This window comes from Gopherus evgoodei, chromosome 1, assembly GCF_007399415.2.
Source record: "Gopherus evgoodei ecotype Sinaloan lineage chromosome 1, rGopEvg1_v1.p, whole genome shotgun sequence".
NCBI classification, from domain to species: domain Eukaryota; kingdom Metazoa; phylum Chordata; order Testudines; family Testudinidae; genus Gopherus; species Gopherus evgoodei.
Genome location: NC_044322.1, coordinates 138,662,833 through 138,687,762, shown reverse-complemented (window position 1 = coordinate 138,687,762; position 24,930 = coordinate 138,662,833). Strand labels below are relative to the sequence as shown.

Here is a 24,930-nt window from a genome sequence, read left to right as displayed (position 1 = left end):
CTCATGAAGCCATTGGAGGAATGGGTCGGTGTTAAGCTGGGGCTGCTGCCCCAGGCACACTTGGGGTGGTGCCTGAACTTCCCTCATTCTGTGATCCAGTTCGGAGTGGAGGGGGTTAGAGTCAGGACGATGTGACGGGCAATGGGTTACAAACCAGGGCCGTGGGAACTTACGTATGAGGTCAAAAATAGTCTCCCACAGGGGCGTAAATGCTGTGGGGTTAGCCTCTCCCGTGAGGATGCTGAGACAAAATTGTGAGTCTATACCCAACACGACCTGAGCAGAAATGGAATGGGCCTGGGTAACGTGCTGGGCAGCGAGAAGGACCCCATGAACTTCGCTATGCTGGGCCGATGAACCCGGGGGAAGGAGGTCAACCTGGAAGTGGTCGCATTTAGCACAGAGGACACCTGCCCGGGGGGTCGGGGAAGTGCCCCCATCAGATACAATCCAGGGGTCATATTTTGTTTCTATACACAGGGGCTCCGAGGCTACTGGGAATCGGACATCGTTTGGCAGCGATTTGAGCGTCCATTCCCGCCACGTGATCTCCCCCACATAACACAGCTGTTGCCACGTCAGGCTGGTTCCGTGAAAACTGGGAGGGGGCAACCGCGTGAGCCATGGAATGAGGTGTACCTCGGGGCCAATCAGGGTCCCTTTACAAGAAAGTGGGGCCCAAATGCGTGCCTCGCTTGCGGCTAGTAACATAAGTCCTATGGGTCCATATCGATACTGGGGACCCTTGAGCCGTCGGGCCCAGTTATAGACCGGTTGCCCGTCTTGTGTTACCGAGTACCCATAATGATGTTGTGTAAAGAAAAGGGTGATGGTGAAAGGTGAGTCCCTTTTATATCGGGCCAGCCGTGGGTTAGAGGCAAACCAAGTGGCTATTCGTTCCAGGCTTTTTTGGGCCTCAGGACTCCATATTTCCCGTTTCCGTTTGGACGAGAGGGGTTCCTGGATCATTTCCAGGTCCACGAGGTGTTTATCTGGGATGAAGTGTCGGTGATAATTAATTAGGCCTAAAAGTCTCTGTAGTTGCTTTTTATTCTCGGGCGGGTCTGTTACCCAAGGATCTAGAATCCCCGAGGTGGGTTGGCCACAATTGTAGGGGTCATAATGTTGGCCTAAGAAGGAAAAGCTTTGAGAGGGCACAAGGTGGCTTTTTGCCTCATTAATTCGCCACCCATTGGCCTTTAGTTCGGCTACCACGGCATTAGTTACTTGCTGGACTATGTGTTCGTTGGGCCCAATTACAATTATGTCATCCACATAGGCCAAAATGGTGGTGCCCCCAGTGGCTTCTACCCCTTTTAAGGTTTTCGCAAGAGCGGCCGTTGCCAAGGCTGGGGAATTACAGAACCCCTGAGGGCACACCTTCCACTGGTACTGTGCGCCCTGGAAAGCGAAATTTAAGATTTGGGGTTTGTCCTCCAAAGGGATTTGATAGAACATATCCTTTAAATCCAGGGTGCAGGCCCACCTCCCACCGGCATCACTTAGCTGCTGCCGTATTTCTGGAATGGTGGCTGGGCCTGCAAACGGGAGGTGTCGGACTCGGCTATTTGCCTGTCTATAATCAATGACCAATCGAAATTCAGAGGGGTTGCCGGGCTTGGGGATACCCCAGCCGGGAGATAGATAGTTGGACGCGGTCGCCTGTGCTATCCGTCCCTCCATTAACAACTGGTCGAGCAGCTGCTTAATGAGGGGGATGCCTTCAGGCTTCGTGGGAATAGGGGAAAATTTCCATGAACTGTTATTAACAAGCTCGGGGCTATAAGGGGGGGGGGGGCATCGGGTGACAGGGCGACAGGCAGGGCCTGACAGACCTGTTTTTGTAATCGCAGTCGTTTTATATCCCCAACCCCCAACAAATTGGTTCCTCCCAACAATGCCTTTACTTTTCGCTTGTACCCCTTATGAATTAAAGTAAAGCTGACTACAGGCTTTTCTTCAATACTGTTAAGACCCTGAACAAACATAGTAGAACTTGTGGGTACGTGGGGCACATCGGATTTTATAACGGAGATTTGAGCTCCGGTGTCCAACAGAAAGGATACAGGGGTGTAAGGGGGTTTGGGACCAGCTACTAATAGGGTGTGGTATGGTCGGTCATCCCAAGTCTCTGTGGAGGCCGGGGCGCACCCGGCCTCTACTCGTTTTTTGTCCTCAAATAGTCATCCCAATCCTTCCATCCTAACTGTTTTCCCAAATCTTGCTGTTGGGTATCAGACATCTTCCGCAATGCTTCCTTGGGGATCCCCTTATGTAATAGGAACCCAAAAAGCGCCCTTTCAGCCTTGGTTCGTTCAGGGTGTTTAGGCTGACCCTTATTAACAGGGTTCCCAGCTGGAAGGGCTGAAATGGGATTCTTCGGGGTCGGTGGCATTCGGAGCCGGGACACGGCCTCATATAAGGTAATAAGGGGTTGCCCCACCCAACTTTGCAACAGCAGGAGTCCCCCTGTGTCAATCGGTGGGGCGCCCTCTACGGCCAAGTCCACCGCGTCCCGGTGGACCGGGATTTCAGTGGGGTCTGTGACATAAATAAAGGGGACACCTGTCTGAACCTGTTCATCGCTTAAATTTAACGGCACCGCTTGTGCATCCCATGTTACGATGGACGCTCCGGCAATAGCCCAGATGATCTCATGGGGTGTATTTACGCTGCCAGGAGGCACATACAGTCCCCTAAAACTGCCTTTCATGGTCAAGACGGCCGCGGCCGGGGTGGTAATCGGCCATAGCTGATTTCCCAAGAGATGATGACCTGGGAACCCCGACGCCAAATTGGACGTTTTTGCCAGAACAGCGGCTTCCTCCCTGTCTACCGTCTCTGCCCCGTGATCCAGGGCCAGACGACCCAGCCACACTAGGGGTGCCTCGCCCTCCCTGCGCTTCGTGTCTGCCAAAAATTCCTTCATCTCTGCCTTGGTGCGAGTTCGATACTCGGTAGTCGTAACTGTCTGACCTGTCTCATAATCCACCTTACTTTTAGTGATAGCAACGGGCATTGCCTCCATCTGCCTCTCCTGCTCAGGCGCAGGTGGGGCTGAGGGAAAAGCAGGGGGGAGAGCAGGGTAGATCGAAGGGGGAGCTTCATAGGGGGGTGGGCTTTTACCAGCCTGACTCCCGTCCTCCTGCTCCTTGCCACTTATCTCACTTTCTGCACTGTCGGTACCGCTCGCAGCGGCTTGTTTAGCAGCAAACATAGTGCTTCCATGAAGGACCGCACAGAGGTCCAGCGCCTTGTTAAGTGCACTGAACAAGACCGTGGACACATCCTCCGACTTAAACTCGTCTGGTCTAAGTTTCTTTGTCCGCCTGGTCTGCTCTAATTCCTGCAGTAACTGGGCTAGCAACCCGTGGGCAGGATCACCTGGCTGTACCCGGGGTGGGGGTATGAGTTTAGAAACGGTGGCCCCGGATTTTTTGATGATACGGCTACACTCCTTCCAGATGCCTGATGGTGTCTCAGTCCGACTAGTTTCCGCAACCCCCGTGCACTGGGGTTGCAGGGAACCATCGGCCGGCTGACACTTAAAGGTGGGATGGCAGTGGAGGAGGCATCCTACGGCAGGCAGGGTTAATGGGGTAGTATAGCTTTTCGACCCTGACCCTGACTCTATAGTACAAACCCAATCTAGGGTGGGCCTCGCAGACTGTCTGCTGGCCACTTGGTGAAATTGTAAGTGTTGAAATTGCTCGAGCTCAGATTGTTCACGGTCCCCACTACACCACGGGCACTGACCCTCCCGAAGGCATCCTGTTCGTGACGCCATGTTGATTACTGATTACTCTCGCCCCTTGCTCCACCGATATGGCCACCAGGTGCCCGTTATCTACCGGGTAATGAGCGTTGGGGTAGGGCGGAGGTTCGATCACTGGATGCCTGGGGGGGGGTGTCAAGTGCCCAAGGGCAGTGACGGAGAGCACGCAAGCAATTACTCTTAGTGTTTAAGAGAATAAGGGTTTAATTAAATGAATCACAGATAATGATAAGGGAAAACACGATCAGTTACATCTGGGGCTTACAACACACTACCAAAGCAAATAATACAAATACTGCAATTACAAATAAAAGCTGGCCCTGGTATTTTTCTAAATCCCAATAGTTATCTAAATCATTCCAGGGGTTAGTAGGAGTAATATTGGTGCTATTAGTAATCATAAGTGCAGCAACTAATTTTCCTAAACAAATTGTGAGGCTCAACTGATTCCCCTTGCTTTTGAGATTTCCTGGTCAACGGGTTTCCCCTAGCAGGAGTCTCAGGGCGGCTAGAATCAGTCTTTGCCTCCTATCTATCAGTACAGAATACTTAACAGCTAATTATACTTACACATACAAACCACGAAAGTTTCATTACGGCCGGCAACCGGTTAGGCTTCAGGAAACGCGTGAGCCGAGAGAGCGTCCAAGGTGATCAGGCCTGGATACGGTTTCGACAGGAATTCGGGGGCTCTCCGCCCGTCCCCGGGAGGGGACCGGCAATATATAGTAAATTTGTCGTCATTGTTTGTGATAAGCCAATTGGGGGGTTGCGAGTGACATATGCCCATACAAGGGAGGCAGTCGGGCTTTAACATCTTTACTCAGGAAGCAACCGTCGCGAGGGGAACTGTGTCTCTTCAGGCTGGCTAACCACAAGGCTGCTTTTCCTGTTGCAAGTTCTGCTTTCAGAGCAGCTATATGACAGTTCTGAGGGCTGGGGGAAAAATCCGTTGGGGGGTGGAGGCCGGAGCACCCGTAGTCTGGCCCTGGGGCCCCACTTGGGGGTCAAACAGAAGGTTGAGGCAGGCATAATGAGAACAGATACCATCATTTTCCACAGTCAGTCATAGGCCTTGTGTGCAAAGGCCACCTACCTGTCATGCCACACTTCATAGTACTCTGAAGTGCACAAATTTGAACTAGGATGAGAAAACTACCATAAATATTTCACTGGAAATCATATCTCCAGCAGGAAAAGCTATTCTTTTACCTCCCATTCTACTCTCTTTTTGTAAGCTATTTTCCTTTAAAAATTAGCATGCTTGCAAAGATCCTGACTAACAATACTGGAAACTGAAATGCCATTTATGAGAGTACGTCTGAGCACATGCAGTATAAATGCAAATTTGCATTTGCAAATTATACCTGAATGGTAATATACAGTCACAAACTTCTGATAAAATGGCCATTGGATGATGGATTATGTAACAATAGACTAGGACTAGTCAACTTGGCACTAGACAAACCACCATTTCACTTAACTTGGGTCCAAAAGGTGAATAGATAGTGACTGAATGATGCGAGAACTTTCAGTCACTATCTACTCAATTCATATAACTGATTTAAAGGTGAAAGTCTCCATAACCTCTTTTGCATTTCTTAAGTTTTAGGCATACCTTAATTTTTTTTCCAACCTACACCAGTTTCTCAGACACTTTTGCTTTCCACTGGCAAGAAGTGTCATTGAAAAAGAGCAAAGGTTGTCACAGATTAACAGAAATGCTGAACTGTTCAAGTTACTTAAAGCTTAATGATTTTCAAAGGTTACTGTTTCAGTGAAGAATAAAAAATGAACTCAATCTAAAACTACATATTCTTGGCTACAGCATTAGGTAGAAGTGTTCTCTGAAAACTTATCTCCCCCAGGAGTTGTGTAGCTCTCAGATCTAAGCCAAGTTTTGCAATGCAAAATTACAAGAGGAATAGATAAAGATTGAATACTGGAGGAAGTCAGTGGGAGTCTTGCTTCAAAATAAAAGAAAGTTCTCTCCCGATGGTTTGTTTTCAATAGCATTGTATAATGTGCATTCTCGTTCCTTGTGTGGATTTTAAGTCTGCTAAAATGTCTAGTGTGAGGTATTAATTAGTAGAGACAATAGCCAATTAAAAAAAGTATTTAAAGCTTGATTTCCTAATTCCATATTTAGGCACCTGCATTAATGGTCTGATTTTCAAAGCACAGGACACCCATCAAATCTCATGGAAATCATTACTTGTTACAAGAAAAACAGCCCTGCAAATCTTCTAAGAGCCACAAAGCAGAGAGTATTGGGGCTGGGATTCCTTCACAACTTGATGTAAATGGAGTTGCTTCAGTAAGTTTTCACGCATCATTCAGAGTGCTATGGTTGTATTTAAAACAAGGTACGAAAATTCAAGAAAACAACCATTTGAAAGCTAAATATTTATTTTACTTATAACCTTCTAACTGCAAGGCAGTCTGGAAATACTTAGTTAAGGCTTAACACCAATCTTAGTTTTGTCCTTTTGTGATCACCATCTCTGACCTCACTTTCATCTAAAAGCCACAGACATCCTTCATTCCAAAGAAAATTATGTGTGACCCCTTCTCTAGCTGAAAATCAGACCCTCTATTGTTTGCATGGCACAGATCAGAGATTATAACTTCTCTCATGTATCTTCCACATATTGACCACTCAAGTACATGCAAAGTAAATGTACATTGAAGGGACAAATTTATACTAAAGATACTTTATAGGGTTCTAAATTAACTGTATTAACTCAAGAAAGTGACCTGATGTCTTTGTGGACAGTTCAATGAACACACTGGGAAGCTGCAATGAGAAAAGCAAGCAAGATGTTAGAATAAGACAGTTACTCACCGTTCTAACTGTTGTTCTTCGAGATGTGTTGCTCATATCCATTCCAGTTAGGTGTGCGCGCCGCGTGTGCACGCTCGTCTAAAGATTTTTACCCTAGCAACCCCGGTGGGTCGGCTGGGTCGTCCCCTGGAGTGGCGCCGCTATGGCGCCGGATATATACCCCTGCCGACCTAACCGCTCCTCAGTTCCTTCTTGCCGGATACGCCGACAGTGGGGAAGGAGGGCGGGTTTGGAATGGATATGAGCAACACATCTCGAAGAACAACAGTTACAAATGTGAGTAACCATCTTTTCTTCTTTGAGTGATTGTTCATATCCATTCCAGTTAGGTGATTCCCAAGCCTTACCTAGGCAGTAGGGTCAGAGTGAGATGTCGCAGAGTGTAAAACTGCTGAGCCAAAGGCTGCGTCATCCCTAGACTGCTGAACGAGGGCATAGTGAGAGGCGAAGGTATGGACCGAGGACCAGGTAGTTGTGCGACAAATCTCATGAATAGGTACATGAGCGAGAAAAGCAGCAGATGAGGCCTGAGCTCTGGTAGAGTGAGCAGTGACGTGGCTCGATGGAACATGAGCCAAGTCGTAACAGGTGCAGATGCACGACGTCACCCAAGAGGAAATCCTCTGCAAGGAGACGGGTAGGCCCTTGATATGCTCAGACACCGCAACGAAGAGTTGGGGGGATCTGCAAAATGGTTTTGTTCGCTTGATATAAAAAGCGAGCGCTCTACGGACGTCCAGGGAGTGTAGTTGCTGCTCCCTGCGAGACGCATGTGGCTTTGGGAAGAAGACAGGTAGGAAGATCTCCTGGTTAACATGGAAGGCCGATACCACTTTGGGGAGAAAGGCCAGATGTGGTCGCAACTGCACCTTGTCGCTGTGGAACACAGTATATGGGGGGTCTACCGTGAGGGCCCGAAGTTCGGAGACTCATCTCGCCGATGTGATGGCCACCAGGAAAGCGGTTTTCCATGAGAGGTAGAGAAGGGAGCAAGTTGCTAAAGGCTCGAATGGGGCGGACATGAGTCTGGCAAGAACCAGCTTAAGGTCCCAGTTTGGGGCAGGGCGGTGCACCTGGGGGTAGAGGCGCTCCAGGCCCCTTAAGGAATCTAGACACCATCGGGTGTGAGAATACTGAGCGGCCATTCTCCCCTGGGTGGAAGGTAGAGATGGCCGCCAAATGGACCCTCAAAGATGATACTGCTAGGCCCTGTTGTTTGAGAGACCAGAGGTAATCCAAGATGGTGGGGATGGAGACCTCGGCGGGAAGGAAGTTCCGCTCCACACACCAGCACGTGAAACGCTTCCACTTGGCCAAATATGTCGCTCTAGTGGACGGCTTCCTGCTACCCAGGAGCACCTGTTGCACTGGGGCAGAGCAACATAGCTCAGACTGGGTCAGCCACTCAGGAGTCATGCTGTGAGGTGGAGGGAGTGAAGGTCCGGGTGACACAGTTTACTGTGGTCCTGAGTTATCAGGTCCAGGTGAAGAGGTAGGGGAACAGGGTCGGCTACGGACAGGTCTACAACATAGTGTACCAGTGTTGCCGAGGCCATGCTGGAGCTATCACGATCAAGCGGGCTTTGTCCCTGCGTACTTTCAGTAGGCCCCTGTGGACAAGCGGAAATAGTGGAAAGGCGTATAGCAGGTGCGTCATCAACAGTATAAGGAAGGCATCCGCTACTGAACCCGGTGAGAGGCCTTGAAAGGAGCAGAAAAACTGGCATTTCCTGTTCTCGCGGGACACGAAGAGGTCTATCTGGGGAAACCCCCACCTCCGGAAGACTGAAAGAATAACGTCCGGGCGAAGTGACCACTCGTGGGAAAGGAAGGATCTGCTGAGGCGATCCGCCAGCGTGTTCCGAATTCCCGGGAGAAAGGACGCGATGAGGTGTATAGAGTGGGCTATGCAAAAGTCCCAGTGTTGTAAGGCCTCTTGACACAGGGGCGAGGACCTCGTGCCGCCCTGCTTGTTTATATAGCGAATGGCCGTTGTGTTGTCGGTGAATATTGACACACAACGGCCCTACAAGTGCTGTCGGAATGTCTGGCAAGCGAGGCGGCCCACTCTCAGCTCCTGGACGTTGATGTGCAGGGTCAGCTCTTGAGATGACCAAAGGCCCCGGTGCGTAGATGGCCGAGGTGAGCTCCCCAACCAAGGGATGATGCGTCCGTTGTCAGAGAGGCTGAGGGCTGGGGCGGATGGAACGGGAGCCCTGCACACACTATGGACGGGTCCAGCCACCATTCTAAGGAGTTTAGGACGGTCGGGGGAAGGGTGATGACCATGTCCCTAGCATCCCTAGCTGGTCGGTATTGTGAGTTGAGCCACGATTGGAGGGGCTGGAGGCGCAGCCTGGCATATTTCGTCACGAATGTACAGGCCGCCATGTGGCCCAGGAGAGTGAGGCAAGTGCGTACCGAAGTCAACGGAGCCACTTGCAGACTCTGGATGATGGCCACCATAGTCTGGAACTGTGGCAGCGGTAGACAGGCTCTGGCAAGATTGGAGTCCAGGGTGGCGCCAATGAATTCTATCCTCTGAGTGGGGATCAGAGTCGATTTTTCCGCATTGATCATTAAGCCTAGTTGTAGGAAAAAGTCCTTGACAATGCAGACATGACGGATGACTCGCGCCTCGGAATTCCCTCGGATGAGCCAGTCATCTAGATATGGAAACACGTGTATCTGACTGCGGCGGAGGTGGGCAGCGACTGCAGCCATACATTTCGTGAATACTCTTGGGGCTGTAGAGAGGCCGAACGGGAGGACCGTGAACTGAAAATGTTGGCAGTTGACCACGAATCGGAGGAACCTCCTGTGAGGTGGGAAGATGGCTATGTGGAAGTAGGCATCTTTCATGTTGAGGACAGCATACCAGTCTCCGGGATCCGGGGATGGGATGATGGTCCCCAGGGATACCATATGGAACTTCAACTTTATCATGTATCTGTTGAGTTCCTGCAGTTCGAGGATAGGTCTGAGACCTCCCTTTGCCTTTGGGATTAGGAAGTAGTGGGAGTAAAACCCCTTGCCCCATTCGTGTTCCGGTACCTCCTCTATGGCTCCTTTGGCGAGGAGCGTTTGCACCTCCTGGAGGAGGAGTTGCTCATGAGAGGGGTCCCTGAAGAGGGAGGAGGGAGGGAGGTGGAAGGGGGGGCTTGAAATAAATTGGAGGTGGTATCCAAATTCCAGCGTGCGTAAGACCCAGCGATCTGACGTTAGCTGGGACCACGCAGGGAGGAAAAAGGGAAGACGGTTGGAGAAAGGAGGGGACGGATCCTTTAAAGAAACTGGTACAACGCCCTCGGGCGCACCTTCAAAAGGAAGGTTTTGGCCCTGAGGAAGGCTTGGATGAACCTTGGTTTTGGCCCCCTTGGTTGCCCGATTGCCTTCGGCGACCGGCCCTGCCTCGCCGTCTGGCGAAGTCTTGCCTTTGCCTGGGCTGAGGGTAAGGACGGTGCAGTTGGGGCTGGAAGGGCCTGCGCTGAGTCACTGGCGTGTGCATGCCTAACGAGTGCATAATGACCCTGTTGTCTTTTAGGCTCTGCAGCCTAGGGTCAGTTTTATCAGAAAACAGCCCTTGGCCCTCAAAGGGAAGGTCCTGAATTGTGTGTTGGAGCTCCGGGGAGATGCCGGAGACCTGCAGCCACGAGATACGCCGCATAGTCACTCCAGAGGCTAGAGTCCTGGCAGCTGAGTCCGCGGCGTCCAGGGAAGCCTGGAGGGAAGTTCTTGCCACCTTCTTTCCTTCATCGAGGATCGCCAAAAACTCCTGTCGTGCGTCCTGCGGAAGCAACTCCTTAAATTTGTCCGTTGCTGCCCCGGTGTTATAATTATAGCGGCTAAGGAGGGCTTGCTGATTGGCCACGCGGAGTTGGAGTGCGCCAGCAGAATAGACTTTGCGTCCTAGCAAGTCCATGCATCTCGCGTCTTTTGATTTAAGGGCTGGGGCCTGCTGGGCCATGGTGCTCCCTCTCGTTAACCGACTATACAACGAGGGAGCAAGGAGAAGGGTGGACAGAGATATTCATAGCCTTTGGAGGGCACCATGTATTTTCTTTCTACACCTCGTGCAGCAGGTAGGACAGAGGCTAGAGACTGCCAGATCGTGGTGGCATTGGCCTGTATCGTCCGAATGAAGGGAAGAGCCACTCTAGTGGGGGCATCTGATGACAAAATGTCCACCACTGGGTCCTGTACCTCCGAGACCTCCTTGGCCTGCAAGTTCATATTTTGTGCAACATGTCTGAGGAGGTCCTGATGGGCCCTGAGGTCGATTGGTGGAGGGCCAACAGACGAGGTTCCAGCCACAGCCTCGTCAGGGGAGGATGAAGAGTACAGCCCTGGAACAAGTGGGTCTGACGAGGGCTCCTCCTGGTGGATGGTCTCTGTCTCCCTGGGGAGCTGGGAGTCCTGAGGCTCAGTCAACCCTTCCTCCAAAGGAGGAGGAAGAGGGCGGGTGATCGTGGCTTCCGGCACCCAGTGTTCCGAGGTGGCCGAGCGCGATGGACCTGGGTGAGAGCCTTGGGCCTGATGGTACACCCAAGGCGTCCAGAAACCCCACTGCTGCGGCCCATGATCTTGAGGCTGGGGCTCATGGAATAATGCAGCAGGCATGTTGGTGTCTGGGGCGTATGCACTGTCCGCCTGAGAAGACATGGACGGGTGTCGGGACAGCCAAGGAGGAGCTGAGCGAGCCTGGTATGAATCCTTTGCTCTGGCCACTGGAGATCTCCTCGGTGCCGGGAATCGGTACCAGGAGTCATATCGGTGCCGAGATTGAGACAGGGACCTACAACCAGCGCGGTGCCAGGAGGTCGACCTGGATCTCGAAGGCCTGCAGCAGGACCGGCTGTGAGAGTCTCGGTGCTGGGAGCGGTGCCTAGAGCCGGAGCGGTACCGAGAGTACCAGACAGGACGAGAAGTGGATCTGTGCCGCAAGTACGACTGGTACCGCCTAGGTGAGTGGTCCCGGGACTGCGAGCGGCATCTAGACTGGGACTGTCCGTGAGACCGTGAGCGGCGCCGAGACCTGGATCGAGATCAGTGCCGGCTAGCTGATTCCAGTGAAGGAGGTCTCATTGTGGCTGGCTTGCCTCTGGAATGTATTACCCGCACCGGCAGTACCGGGGGTTGAGGCAGGGCAGACTCAATCATCGCTATAAGGCTGAGGAGAATGTCCCCGGTGTGGAGGGGACCGTAAGCTCAACCACAGGCCTCGGCAGGGAGCTCTCAAGGACCGGAGTCAACGGCCCTCTCGGGACCGGAGTCGACGGTACCACAGTCGTCGGTGCCGCAGCAGGAGTAGGTGCTGGGAGGTCCGGACGAGGGTGAGCCTGCGTCGAAGGTATGGAGGCAGCGGAGGGCCTCTGATCAGGTCCCTGTGCCGGAGAAGGCCGGTGCTGAGGTGTCTTGGCGGAGCCGGCGCAGTCCGGTGCCGGAGGAGCACTGTCAGCACTCAGTGCCGAGGACAGAGGGTTCAGAGCTGCCTCCATAAGGAGAGTCTTCAAGCGAAAGTCCCTCTCCTTCTTTGTCCGTGGCTTAAAATCCTTACAAATGCGGCACTTGTCTGAGATATGTGATTCCCCGAGGCAGTTTAGGCAAGAGTCATGGGGATCGCTCGTGGGCATCGGCTTTTTACAGGCTGAGCATGGTTTGAACCCCGGTGAACCGGGCATGGGCCCCGGCGCCGGATGCAGGGAAGGGCTAATGCCCAAACCCCGCTAAACTATATACACTATCTAAGAACTATGAACTAATTACACTATAGACTAATTCAACTATATACAACAAGATATCGAATAAACAAGGAGAAGCTAGGGAAGTGGAGGACAGCTAGGCCACGCTCCACTGTTCCAACGACCGACACGGGTGGTAAGAAGGAACTGAGGAGCGGTTAGGTCGGCAGGGGTATATATCCGGTGCCATAGCGGCGCCACTCCAGGAGACGACCCAGCCGACCCACCGGGGTTGCTAGGGTAAAAATCTTCCGACGAGCGTGCACACACAGCGCGCACACCTAACTGGAATGGATATGAGCAATCACTCGAAGAAGAAACATAAGGAATGGGATGGGACGCAGAACACACTATATGATTATCTAAAGCAATTGTGTGGCCTCCCCGAGAGTACTGGCAGCAATACCTGACTGCCGTGCTTGGGATGGCAAAAAACAGAGCCGCCCCTGGCTGTGACTGTGACCTTAGTGGGGATGAGCAAGGCTGGAGGTCCCCAGGAGGGATGAATGGAGGGTCCTTGCTTCTGCCCTACAAGGGGAGGTGGAAGCAGACCAGAAGCATTTGGCCAAAGGCTTGGGCTCTGGGATCCCATCCCCAAAGGTGCAGAGGAGGCACTGCCTGCAGTCACTGGGGAAAAAGCCATGCAAACTTGGGTGAATTGATCTCCTTCATCATTGTGGCTTGTGATCGGCTGGGATCTGAGTTACTACAGAGAATTCTTTCCTGGGTGCTGGCTGGGGAGTCTTGCCCACATGCTCATGATTTAACTGATTGCCATATTTGGGGTTGGGAAGGAATTTTTCTCCAGGGCAGATTGGCAGAAGCCCTGGCGGTTTTTCGCCTTCCTCTGCAGCATGGGGCACAAGTCACTTGCTGGAAGGTTCTCTGCGCCTTGAAGTCTTTAAACCATGATCTGAGGACTTCAATGGCTCAGAGACAGGTTTGATACAGGAGTGGGTGGGTGAGATTCTGTGGCCTGCATTGTGCAGGTCAGACTAGATGATCATAATGGTCCCTTCTGATCTTAAAGTCTATGATTCTATGAATATTGATCATCCCATATCAAAAAAGATATTGCAGAATTAGATGAGTTTAGAGAAGGATTATGAAAATGATTAGGGGCAGGGGAAAACTCTCCTATGAAGAGTGAGAAGACTGCGATCTTTTAGCTTAGAAAGCCAATAAATTAGAGGGATATGATACAAGTATATAAAATAGAGAGAAGGCAGATTGGGAGCTTCTAGTTCCTTGTGTTTGATAAGAACAAGAGGATATTCATTTAAATTAAGATGGTAAATACAAAACCAATGCTAACAAATTTTGGAAGAACTGTTAAACCTCATGCTTCAGGTTTTAAACCAATCTCTATTAGTGATTACGGAGACACCTAATCTGGGGAGCAGATTATCCCACATCTGCCTAATGCAAGATTTTTATTGCCTCTTCTTCCAAAGAGTTGGTCACCGTTGGGGACAGGATGCTGGACTAAATGGACCAGGAATCTGATCCAGTTCCAATATTATTAAGGCTTTGCACCAGTGCTTCACTCCACTAAATGACTGATACCCAGCTGTTTCTCATTCACTTTTCTAGTATTACCTAGATTCCACATTTCAGCTACAGAGGTAAATCAATTTTTTCCACATCCACTCCAAAATGTATATATAACAGGGTCTTCTCCCCCACTCCTAATAATAAATAATGCTTAACATCCGCAACTATCTTTGATGGAGCTGAAAGTCTTGTTATTACCTCGTATAGGCTGGATGCTGGTTATGATTTTACAATGAAAGACAAAACTGCTGCTTGAAATTTAAATGGTAGGTGTGTCAGTTATGAACTGACATGTGGCCAGCATAAGAAAACTCATCAGATGCAAGCTTCTACAGGTAAGAAGATAAAGAAGTGTGGGTGGATAAGAATCAGTTCAGGTGAGGACAATCCTTTGCATTAAAAGAAAGGAAAATCTCAGGTTTGTCTAACAGATGGAATGTTAAGTAAATTAGGCTCAGTTGCCCTTTTCAGGGAGCAAATAAAAGTCAAGATAAGAAACTTATTTAGGTGTAAAAACTGAGTTCTGGAGTAAGAGAACCCTGATTTTAGAGTTCAGCTGGGGACAATGTGTGACTACTGAGCTTTGGTTTGGGACATGCATCCACATGCTGACACACGGTTGATTCTTAAAGTAACTTATTTTAAGCTTACATCAAGATATTTCCTCTAATTTTGTATATAACCCATTGATTACATTTTATCTTTTTTTCTGCTTCCCCCTACTTTGTGAGGAATACTTTATCTAACACTGAAATAAGATACTACTGAGGGGAAGGAGTTAAACATGGCCCCTCAAAAAAAGTGCAAAGACTCATTGGGGAGATACTCCATGGTCCCGTGAAACCCCAGTTTAGTAAATGTGAATGTTTAAAATGAGTTATTTTTGTGACAGATAAAACAAGTTGTTTTTCCCTCTACTGAAAGATCTACCAAATTGCATCATGCAGCCAGCTGTTCAGATAGTGATCATCACAAGGAAGACATTCTTTCACATGGCTAGTAATAGACTTCTCCCAGAGTTAATGGTGTAACCATAATTATTTGTAAACTAGTTGAAGGAAGCCTGATTTTCCAGTGTTTGTTTTAAATCTTAATTAAATTTCCTCACTTCCATGGTTTATCTTTCGTGCTCATTTTCTGTTAAAATTAATATATTTATTTACAGCCTGTACTTTAACTGTTTGCAAGTTTAGTTTGTATCAGTGCTGATTAATGCATGTACAGAAAGCAGCTCACCCGTTTCTAATTTTCCTCTGCCTACCTCAGTGTTGTTACAATCTCTTCAATAACTTCCGGAGATGAAGCAGGGGATTAATTTTTCAAAACAGTTTCTATACACAGTGTCTCTGAATTAAAAATGACAATAATATATTTAAAGAGGATATTCCTCCTTCATTTGCAACTGTGTTCAATTAAAGCTAACAATAAGCACGTATGATGATTTCTGTATATATGTGAAAAGCAAAGACCAATAACTCTTGGGCTACACTGCAAAGATTATAAGCAGTTACATAGCATTAAGTTTTAATTTCCATTATTTTACAAAAATTGCCTTAGTCTTACCTTCTGGGTAGTTATTTTAAAGAAGTTAGTTACATGCAGGACCGGCGCTACCATTTAGGCAGCCTAGGCGATCGCCTAGGGCGCCAGAATAAATGGTGGGCGCCATTTTGCCGGAGGGGGTGGCAGGTGGCTCCGGTGGAGCTGCCGCAGTGGTGCCTGCGGAGGGTCCGTTGGTCCGCGACTCCGGTGAGCTGCCGCAGTCATGCCTGCGGACGGTCGGCTGCTCGCGTGGCTCCGGTGTACCGCCCGCAGGCATCACTGCGGCAGCTCCACCGGAGCCACGGAACACCGGACCCGCCGCAGGCACCACTGCGGCAGCTCCAGCGGAGCCGTGGGACCAACGCGCGGGGCGGCGAAATTGCCGTCCGCCTAGGGCGCTCAAACCCCTAGCGCCGGTCCTGGTTACATGTATCTCAATCTTTTAATAAAATTCAAAGTGTAGAAACAATTAGCTCATCATATGGTGATAGCATTAATTTAATATAGTTTTATACATTTTTACCAATTAGTTTAAAAAAGTTGAACTTGTGTTTTATATCTTAAACAGAAAAGTCATTTGTGTTTAAAACTAAATGTTTCATGACCAAAATATCACCTACTACTGGGTCATCATTATTATTGTTCACTTGCTGGGAGTACAGCTATTGAACTACAATTATTGGCAAGCCACTCCCCATGCTATATATTCTAAATATCAGTTCAGATAGTATACACATCATTTATGTTCCTGTTGAAGTTAAAACCAGGTCCAATTTTTGAAGCTCTTACACCTTATAAGAGTGTTGTCCCAGGCTGTACATATAAAATATAGTGCAGTACACTTTACATCTATATGAATTAATGCTCAATGGAATTAGTTATTTAAGTTTAATATCCCAAGCCTCAGTCCTCCAAAGGGTTGCTTGGAGGTAGACTCTTGAGCCAAAACAGTGCTCCACTGAAGTCAATGAAGGTCTGCATTGGTCAAGGTGTCTACTTATATACATTTGTTTAAAAAACTCAGAACCTTAATGCTTTTTCTCCTACCAAATGGAATCAGCTAGATACACTAATGACTTGGCACTTTGATCCTTTTAAATGAAAGGTGTTGGAGGTTCCATAAAAATATAGAGGAGCATCCAAAACAACTTTTGCTTCAGTCTTCCAGGTTAAAATCAACTAAGCAGATTTTACAATATTACCAGATTTTTTTTTGCCAGTGGGCAGAGACCTTATATATCAGATTTCAGTCAGATAAAGATCTTTTTATTAGTTTATACATTCCCAGAAAATATGTTTTTTTTAATTATAAAAAACACTTTTAGTACTTTATAGTGAGAAGCAATAACTTTCCATGAGAGTTGGGCACCCAACTGGCATTTGAGCCCTTGGAAATCTCTCCCACTGTTATAGTCACATAGGAACAAACTGAATAGTGGAAGTATGCGGGTGCATTTTAGATGGTAAGAGTATTCATATGTAAGCAGTTATATACTTGCCAAACAAACAGAATTTATATACATCAGTACAAATATTAAGCTTTCACAAATTCACAAAAGTACTTAAAGTTCCCTTTTGCCCTTTAATTCATCCGAGCATACAAAAGGCCTTTAAAGAATATCTTACATGCTACATTGCTTGGCTCAAGTGGGACCTTTGAGCTGACACTAGTGAATGATGACCTAATTTAAACCCGATTGGACCAAGCTGCATGGTTCCAAAACAAGCCTTACACCTGATTTGTCTGAACGCCACGGGGAGGGAGGCGCTGCAAGGTGGAGTGAGCAAAGCTTGCAAACCATAATAATTCAAGAGTAAGGCTGAGAAGCTTTGCTTTTCTTGTCAACAAACTACCTAAGGGAAGACTAATATTCCAGTGTCCTTAAGACTGATCACCTCGGGAAAAGGAAGTCACAACATCAACAACTAGGGCAGGGGTAGGCAACCTATGGCATGCATGCCGAAGGCGGCACGTGAGCTGATTTTCAGTGGCACTCATGCTGCCCGGGTCCTGGCCATCAGTCTGGAGGCTCTGCATTTTAATTTAATTTTAAATGAAGCATCTTAAACATTTAAAAAAACTTATTGACTTTACATACAATAATAGTTCAGTTATATATTATAGACTTAAAGAAAGAGACCTTCTAAAAATGTTAAAATGTATTACTGGCACGCAAAACCTTAAATTAGAGTGAACAAATGAAGACTCGGCACATCACCTCTGAAAGGTTGCTGACCCCTGAACTAGGGCATTCCACCCTTTGACCAGTCTCTCCCTGCACCTGAAGGAGGCTCACTAGCAAGAACTACTGTGCCAGTAGAACATCACTTTCTGGCTCTTTGCAGTTCCAGCTTCTGCTCTACAAGAGCCCAGCACCCTATGAGAGCTAAAAAGCATGCAAACCTCCTGTTATCTTAAGCATCTTATTCCCCCCACCCCTTTTTATTTTTGTCCTTTGTTATCATTAGTCAAGAGACATGCCTGCCCTTTTATTCTGTTATTTTAGGGTGTGAAAGCATGGTTTATATGAAAACCTTTAGTGTCTACACAGGGAAAGGGCTAGAAAGTAAGTTCCCTGATGTAAACAGCCCTAAACATAGTCTCTCAAGTATACTCATTAAAGTGTACCATAACTATTTAAGAGCCCTAAAGAACTTTAAGTTGTCAGCTGTAAACTGATAAACAAAAGATGTAGAACGGCTGCTTATCAGGGTGTTCTTTTAAAGCCCGTTTTATAATATCTGTTGGAGGAAGGTGAGGCAAGGGTTAGTCACCACAGAAGAACTGACTGAAATCTATGGAAGATTGGAAATTGGCTCTGAGGTTGTGGTTCAGACTTTAGATAATAATTGTTTCAGCAGCAAAATCTTTAACCAGCTCCAAGTTATAGATTCGATTTGGGTAAAATTCTTTAAATTAGGCTTTATAAATAAGGCATGGATATTTTTATTAATGTCATGGACAGAATGTAGGCAATGAACAGCAAATCATGAATTTATTGAGAAGCCTGAGGCCTTCCGCTGCCTGAGGCTGAAGCCCAGCTCCGCTACCACCCAGGGCTGAATTACTGGAATTTTCAAGAAGTCAGAGAGGTCTTGTAAAATCACAGAATCTGTGACAGATTTATAGTCTTAAAGCTATCTCCCAATATCCCTTCTTAGAATGTATAAGGATAATTTGTTGTATTAATCTGATGATTTAATTTAAAGATTTAATTCCAATCCAGTACTGAGACTAATTTGTTGATTTAGTGATCTGATAGATGTATTGCTTTCATCTTAGCGTAGTTTAATATTAACAATATTTTGGCTTTGGTTGTATGTTTTCTTGATTTTGTTTAATATTTTTTTTAAAACATTTATAAAACTGATATTGAGGCATATTTTTTTCAATAAGCAACATAGATCCAGAACCTTTGAGGACCTAAAAGCCTGACCAGCTCTCCCGAATTAGCTATTGGTTCTCTCACAGTCAACTGAATCCCACTTCTGACTGGATTTTTTTTTAAATCTATTACAGTTATCAGAGCAAAAATATTTCTCTATTTGTTTCCTGTTTACTTTGTGCATTTGTCATGACTTTTTGCATAGTCAGCACTTTGCATATTCACTATCTTCCTAGTAATCTTGCAGGCTCCAATCCCGCAAGGAGCAATCTACACAGGAAATGGGAGGTAGATAATTTTTTTCCCTATTAGCTGGTTGTTTCTGCTAAAATAATCAGCATATAATTAATGCTGATATTTAAATTGTTTGTAGGACTCAAGAGTTAACATCTCATTGAGATGAATGGTCAGTTCACACCTCTGAGTTAATTAATATTAGGACAAAAATACTACACCAATTTATGCCTTGCAAAAAACCTTGAAAATGTGAACACGCAAGGGCTAGAAACACTTTAAAAATGAATGATTAGATTTTGGGACAATTTTGCAGAGCAAAGAGTGGATTCCAGGATTTTAGACTATATTGGGCCCTGTTCATGTTACAGCCTGGTTACTGAGTGCATTCAGTACATACAGTATTTCTGGGCTCAACTCAGTTTTCATGTTAAATTTGTAATTTACCTTTCAAGAAAAGTGTTTTCCTCTAGCGAGTTTGTTATGCTAATGAGGTTCTTTGTATTTAAAAGGTCACTGTCTTCCTTATTTTTTGAAATAACTTTAATCTATGTTTTTAGAAATTTACTCCCCAGACTGAAAACACTTATGGATGTGCATAACCCACTGAAATCAGTCAGCCTACTTACTCAGATGTAGAGCTGAGCAAATCATTAATATTTTAGTCATATTTCCAAAACTTTTTTTTTCCTGGCCAAAATGATTTGCTGAATTCAACTGAAATTCATGAATAGTTACTCAGCTCTGAAAATTTTTTTGCTGAAAAAATTTCACCCAGTTCAACTCACACACGTTTGAAGGAACAGAGCCTTTAAGTTTACATATTGCAATCACATTTCTCCTTTTATGCAACTTTTTTGGTTGGAATCTATGAAAAGGCAGCCTTTTTGATAGCATTTTAATTGTTGTATTCCCATGTATCAGCATGGTTCACCTATTTTTGTACCGCTTTGAAAGGCTATATGTGACAGTTTTTACCTTCAGCGATAGGAATATTAAATTTAATGAAATTATGTTAACTGTATTATGTAAATATAAATAAAACATTAGAACTCTGACAGTAGAATTAAAACAATTAAAAAAAAAAGTACTGTTCATGCCCCATGAAATTTTGGCCATCTTCCATCCAAGTCCCTCTACTTCTCCTTTTAAGTCTGGTCTGCCACTTGCATTTTCTGATTTCCCTCAACTTGCATTTCATTCTGCATCTACTATTTACCATCTTGCAAACCCAAGTTCAGACCTACTCCTCCCCCTATCTGGACCACAAAAAGCTCCCCACTGCTCATTCTGCAAATCTAGATTTCCACTGCCAACTTACCTCCCATTAACAGAAATATCTTCAGCGGGAGCTGCTGAATGCTCCATATGAGTTAGACCTTCATAATGGCAGGACTGGAAAACATGGGTCATCAAGTCTCTCTCTTCTACAATCTGCAGGATCACCTGGAAAAGACAGTGCTAAGGAGATCCCATCAACCGAAAAATAACATCAGTCTGAGCCCAGCATTCTGATAGCAGCAGCAGAATCTTAACAGAATGAGCCCAGGCCAGGTCCCTATTACTAGTGGTATGATAGTCTAGTCTCAGTCTTCCCACACCCGACTCGAGGAAACAGTTGCTGTTATTCATGAGCATGCACATTTTGTAATGTATCTACACCCATGAAAAAAATAAACGAACTGCTGAGTTAAAGAAGAGACTGCTGTATTATGGTTTCATTAAAGGAGACTTAATAATTTACAACTTAATGACAAAATGTAAGCTATCGGAGAATTTCAGAGTTACTTGTGGCATGAATGTTTAAGAAAAGGCAGCATAATACCACATTTCAAAATACAAGACACCTTGTACAATAGTTACTCTCAAGGTAGGCAACAAACTGAATATTATTTTCTTATTTATGTAAACAGGATACTGGGTTTAAGATAAAAACCATAACTGACACACAAGTGCCTAGCAATTGGAAAGAATCTGGAACCTCAGTTCTTAAAGAGAAACTACTTTCTTGCTGATTACATTTAATGATTAGGACCCCCTGAAAGAAAAGTACATTTTGGAAATCTGCAGAAGACTGGAAGTATCCAACCATGATCAGTCATATTCCAATACTCACACTAAAAAAAAAAAAAAAAATTTTATAAATATCTACAGTATTTAATAAAGATGTCTCAACCAAGACAACACTTGTCTACATATTTAAGTTCAGCACTTAAAATAAAGAAAAAGTGAATAAGTACTGTACAGATATTTAATTTGCTCTCATCCAGAAAACAGAATTAAGTTCTTCTCTTTTAAAGTCTTTGCAATTCTGTCAGTGACATGAAATTTAGTTATCCATTGAAGACAAAAGACTAATAAACCATTTTTGTCTGTGGGGAAAGGAGATACAGTAACAGGACGGTTTAAAGAAACAACATGTTAGATCAAGGCAAGTAAGTGTTAGCTTCTTATTTAACCATTTAAATGTTAAGTGACTTGTATCCCATCAGTATAAATCGGTGATTCTTTTAGACTCTGGATTAGTAAATGTTTAAAAAAAACAAACTGGTATCAGGAAGTTATTCTCATCAGATGTCCTGTAAATTCTTTGGCGCCATATGCTCTTAGGAAGTAAAGTATAAAGGAAAGCTAATGGTTGCAAGTAACTTAATAAATGGTACACAGATAAATATCATACAGAGATTAAAAAGCAAAACATAATGAAGTGCAGTTACTTGCATGAATAAAGTTAGTCACAACATCCCATTTTTACCTCAGAATAGAAGACTGTAGACTAAACTTCAGATTTTCTTAGATTTACAAATATTCTAGTACATCTCAGTAGCACTTCTTGGCCCACTAAAGAAAAGTACAAACTAAACTATTAAAATACCAGTTGTGTCATATAACAATGTTATCATATTTGATTACTACATATCACCTGCAATAATATTTTAAGAAAGGGTGATCACGTTCATAAACTGTTCATACAAAGAACATCAAGGCTGGCTGCATCCCTATATGGAATTTTAATGATTTTAAGTTCGTGTCTCTTTAAGATATTTTGGAAGCAAGTATGAAAGCAGATATTCATGTCAGTTTTCAAAAACTGTTTATGGGTAGCAGTGATATCTGGAAAATGGTTAATTTTCTTCCTGCAGCATTTCCTCTATTTCTTTGTCCCAGTTATCATCACGTTTTTCTGATTCTGTCACCACTTCATACTCTTGAAGCTCTTGCTGTAATTCCTTCTCCCAATCAGCAGTCTCTTCTAAAAGGAAGATAAATGATATGTAATACCTAGTTTGGCAGTACAGAATGTTGTTTATGTATAACTAGATTAATTTTCACTGAGGCTACCTGTCTTGCATTCCAGAGTTCTGGAAGGTCATGTATTTCATCTTTGGAACAACTGCTGATGAAAAACTAATATACAGAGGGATACCCCCAGAATGTTATTATAAAGTACTAATGTAATAACAATGGACAAATATTTATATTTGATGTTTTCTCCACTTCAGTGTAACCCAAAATGTCTGCCTGTAATCAAAGACAAGCTGATTTTTCAAACTGTCTACAAACAGTGTGAATTCAAGTCTTCCTCTCTGCTATCAACCCCTCCCCACCTTTTCTTACAGAAAAAGAAAAAGATCTATGCTATATGAAAAATTCTACACACCTTAGTTAATGATTATCCACTATCAAATGTTACCAGCTCGTGGAATTCATTGGTTTCAAAGATCAAAATCAAATACTATGGATAACTGAAGGAGGGATGAACAATTTTATTTCCATTAAGATATATAGCTAGGCAAGCCCATATAATAAGGGATAAAAATAATGAACTTTCATACTTCCTGGCAAAGGAGGAGTCAGAAGGCACTTCTGTGTTGCTACCCTTCCTTCAAATTGACAAGGCCAGTAATGAGAAGAAGGCTGGGGTAGAGGCTTGCATTTGAAGTATTAGGTATTGGCCAGTCCTGGAGTCTGGATATCATAGTGGTAATTCCACAGTCTCATCCAGTATTGTGAGTTAGTATTTCTACTAAATACACTATATATAGCTTTATTAAAACCACTCAACAAGAATTTCAAATCAATTCAGGAAAATGCATATGAGGTTAAACCTACAAACTATTAAATTTGGGGTTGTAACAGCTTGCAAATAACAGAGTTCAGACTAATAGTCACAGCATCTGAACACTTGGATTACAATTCTACTCTAAAAGTGATTATGTAAAAAATGGCAGATTATTTTATTGTGGTATATTCAAAGTCACATCTACCAAGACTAAACTTATTTTTCTGCTTTTCACTTCTGTTAACTCGACAGAGCAATGCTAAGACAACTGAATTCTTTTTCTTCTTGTTCATCGTATTCAAAATTATTTAGTAAATTCTCATTAGTTAAATTTATATAACTCCATTTAAGGCACCAGTATCACTAAAACCATAATCTGGATTGTAAAATCTTTACTGTTGATGATGATGCACAATAAGGAAAATGCAGCTTCACTTTCACATCCCACACTGAGTTTGCAAGGATTGCAGTTACACAAAAAACCTTTTACTTACAATCAAGTATGTGAGATGGGAATTCAGAAAAAATGAGAATCCTGTCATTTTCAGTCATTTTTTCATAGCAGAACTTCTTGTAAAATTGTTTGTTTCTTCAGAACATTTTTTTTGTAACTAGTATTCCATGCAAGAGACTGCTTGAATGTCTTAATAGTGATTAGTCCTTTCTGCAGTGAGGCATTCCAGAAATAAATAGTCAAACAAAACATGTACTTTTCTACCATTTATTATGGTGCCATGATGATTGTTTGACTTGCCTGTCAAAAAGTTACTTGCTTAGTAAAAGTAGAATTTTACAAGGCTCAGTCAAATCCTTACTGCCATCATTTGAAATGCAGTAAACATCTAAAGGATTTTTTTAAAATTGCCTAGAATTAATGTAGTCAAATGTATAAAAAGCTATTTAATTTATTAGCTTTAATTTTTCTTTTACCTTCTACTATGGAGGTCTCCTTTTCCTTTTTGTCAAGCACCAATTGTTCCATTTCCTTCCTTAGGTCTTCCTGATTCAGGTTACATGCATCATAAGCATCACTAACAAATTCTGATACACCTGGACTAGTGGAAATCTCTTCCTCGTCCTTGAACAAAATAAATTTTGATCATTCACAAAGGAAAACACACTTGACTTCACTCCATGTGAACTTCTCTTCTATAGCTTAGATTTTTTTTATTTGTATTTGACTATTTTTTCAATTACCATACCTTTCTGAAAAGAAAAAAAACTTTCGATATACATTCTGAAGAAGCGACTAATTTCCATGGTGTTTTTTTTTTATTTTTCTAAGAATTGTAATTCAGTTTAGTAATCTCCAAAAACAGTGAAAAGATTAAAGTAATTTAGTAGTAATAAAAATGTTTATATTAATTGTGGAGGCACTGAAAAAAATCAAAGACTGTCCCATAAGAGGACGAGTGTTACAGTAGGATTGATCTCTGGAAACCTCCCCCCTGGTTTTAATTAACAGAATAGAATTCATTGGTCTCATTTCTCTAATGTTCTGTACTGCAATAAAGAAACAGCTGTTGCTGGAGTACAGAATTAGATGTTAAAATACTGAACCTTTTGGATATTCATTTGTAAAGTAAGTTCCACAGTATTAAGATACATGACAATATTGGCAAAACCACCAATCTGTATTTAAAATAAGTGTTACTAATGGTGTATTAAATGTTATTACTGCTTAGTAAATTTATGGCTCCAGCTCTGTCTGAAACAGTTCCCTGGCAACAATATTGCAATCCAAGATTAAGAATGTCTTTAGCTCTCCAAGTTTATGACTTCTGCAGTGG

General features: G+C 44.6%; 1 protein-coding gene and 1 long non-coding RNA gene across 2 annotated transcripts in view; one reads left to right on the top strand and one right to left on the bottom strand.

Moving 5' to 3' along the window:
• The window catches only part of LOC115656718, a 29,533-nt gene extending 7,921 nt beyond the window's left edge, over positions 1 to 21,612 (top strand). The window contains exon 2 of the long non-coding RNA XR_004001742.1: positions 20,518 to 21,612. This is a non-coding gene — a long non-coding RNA (uncharacterized LOC115656718). The remainder of the gene's footprint in view (positions 1 to 20,517) is intronic.
• SYAP1 (synapse associated protein 1) overlaps positions 20,772 to 24,930 on the bottom strand; it is a 41,563-nt gene continuing 37,404 nt past the window's right edge. The window contains exons 8-9 of the mRNA XM_030573806.1: positions 24,071 to 24,218; positions 20,772 to 22,330 (exon numbers count right to left, since the gene is read on the bottom strand). Coding sequence (XP_030429666.1) covers positions 22,203 to 22,330; positions 24,071 to 24,218 — 276 coding nt within the window. The 3' untranslated portion in view covers positions 20,772 to 22,202. The remainder of the gene's footprint in view (positions 22,331 to 24,070; positions 24,219 to 24,930) is intronic.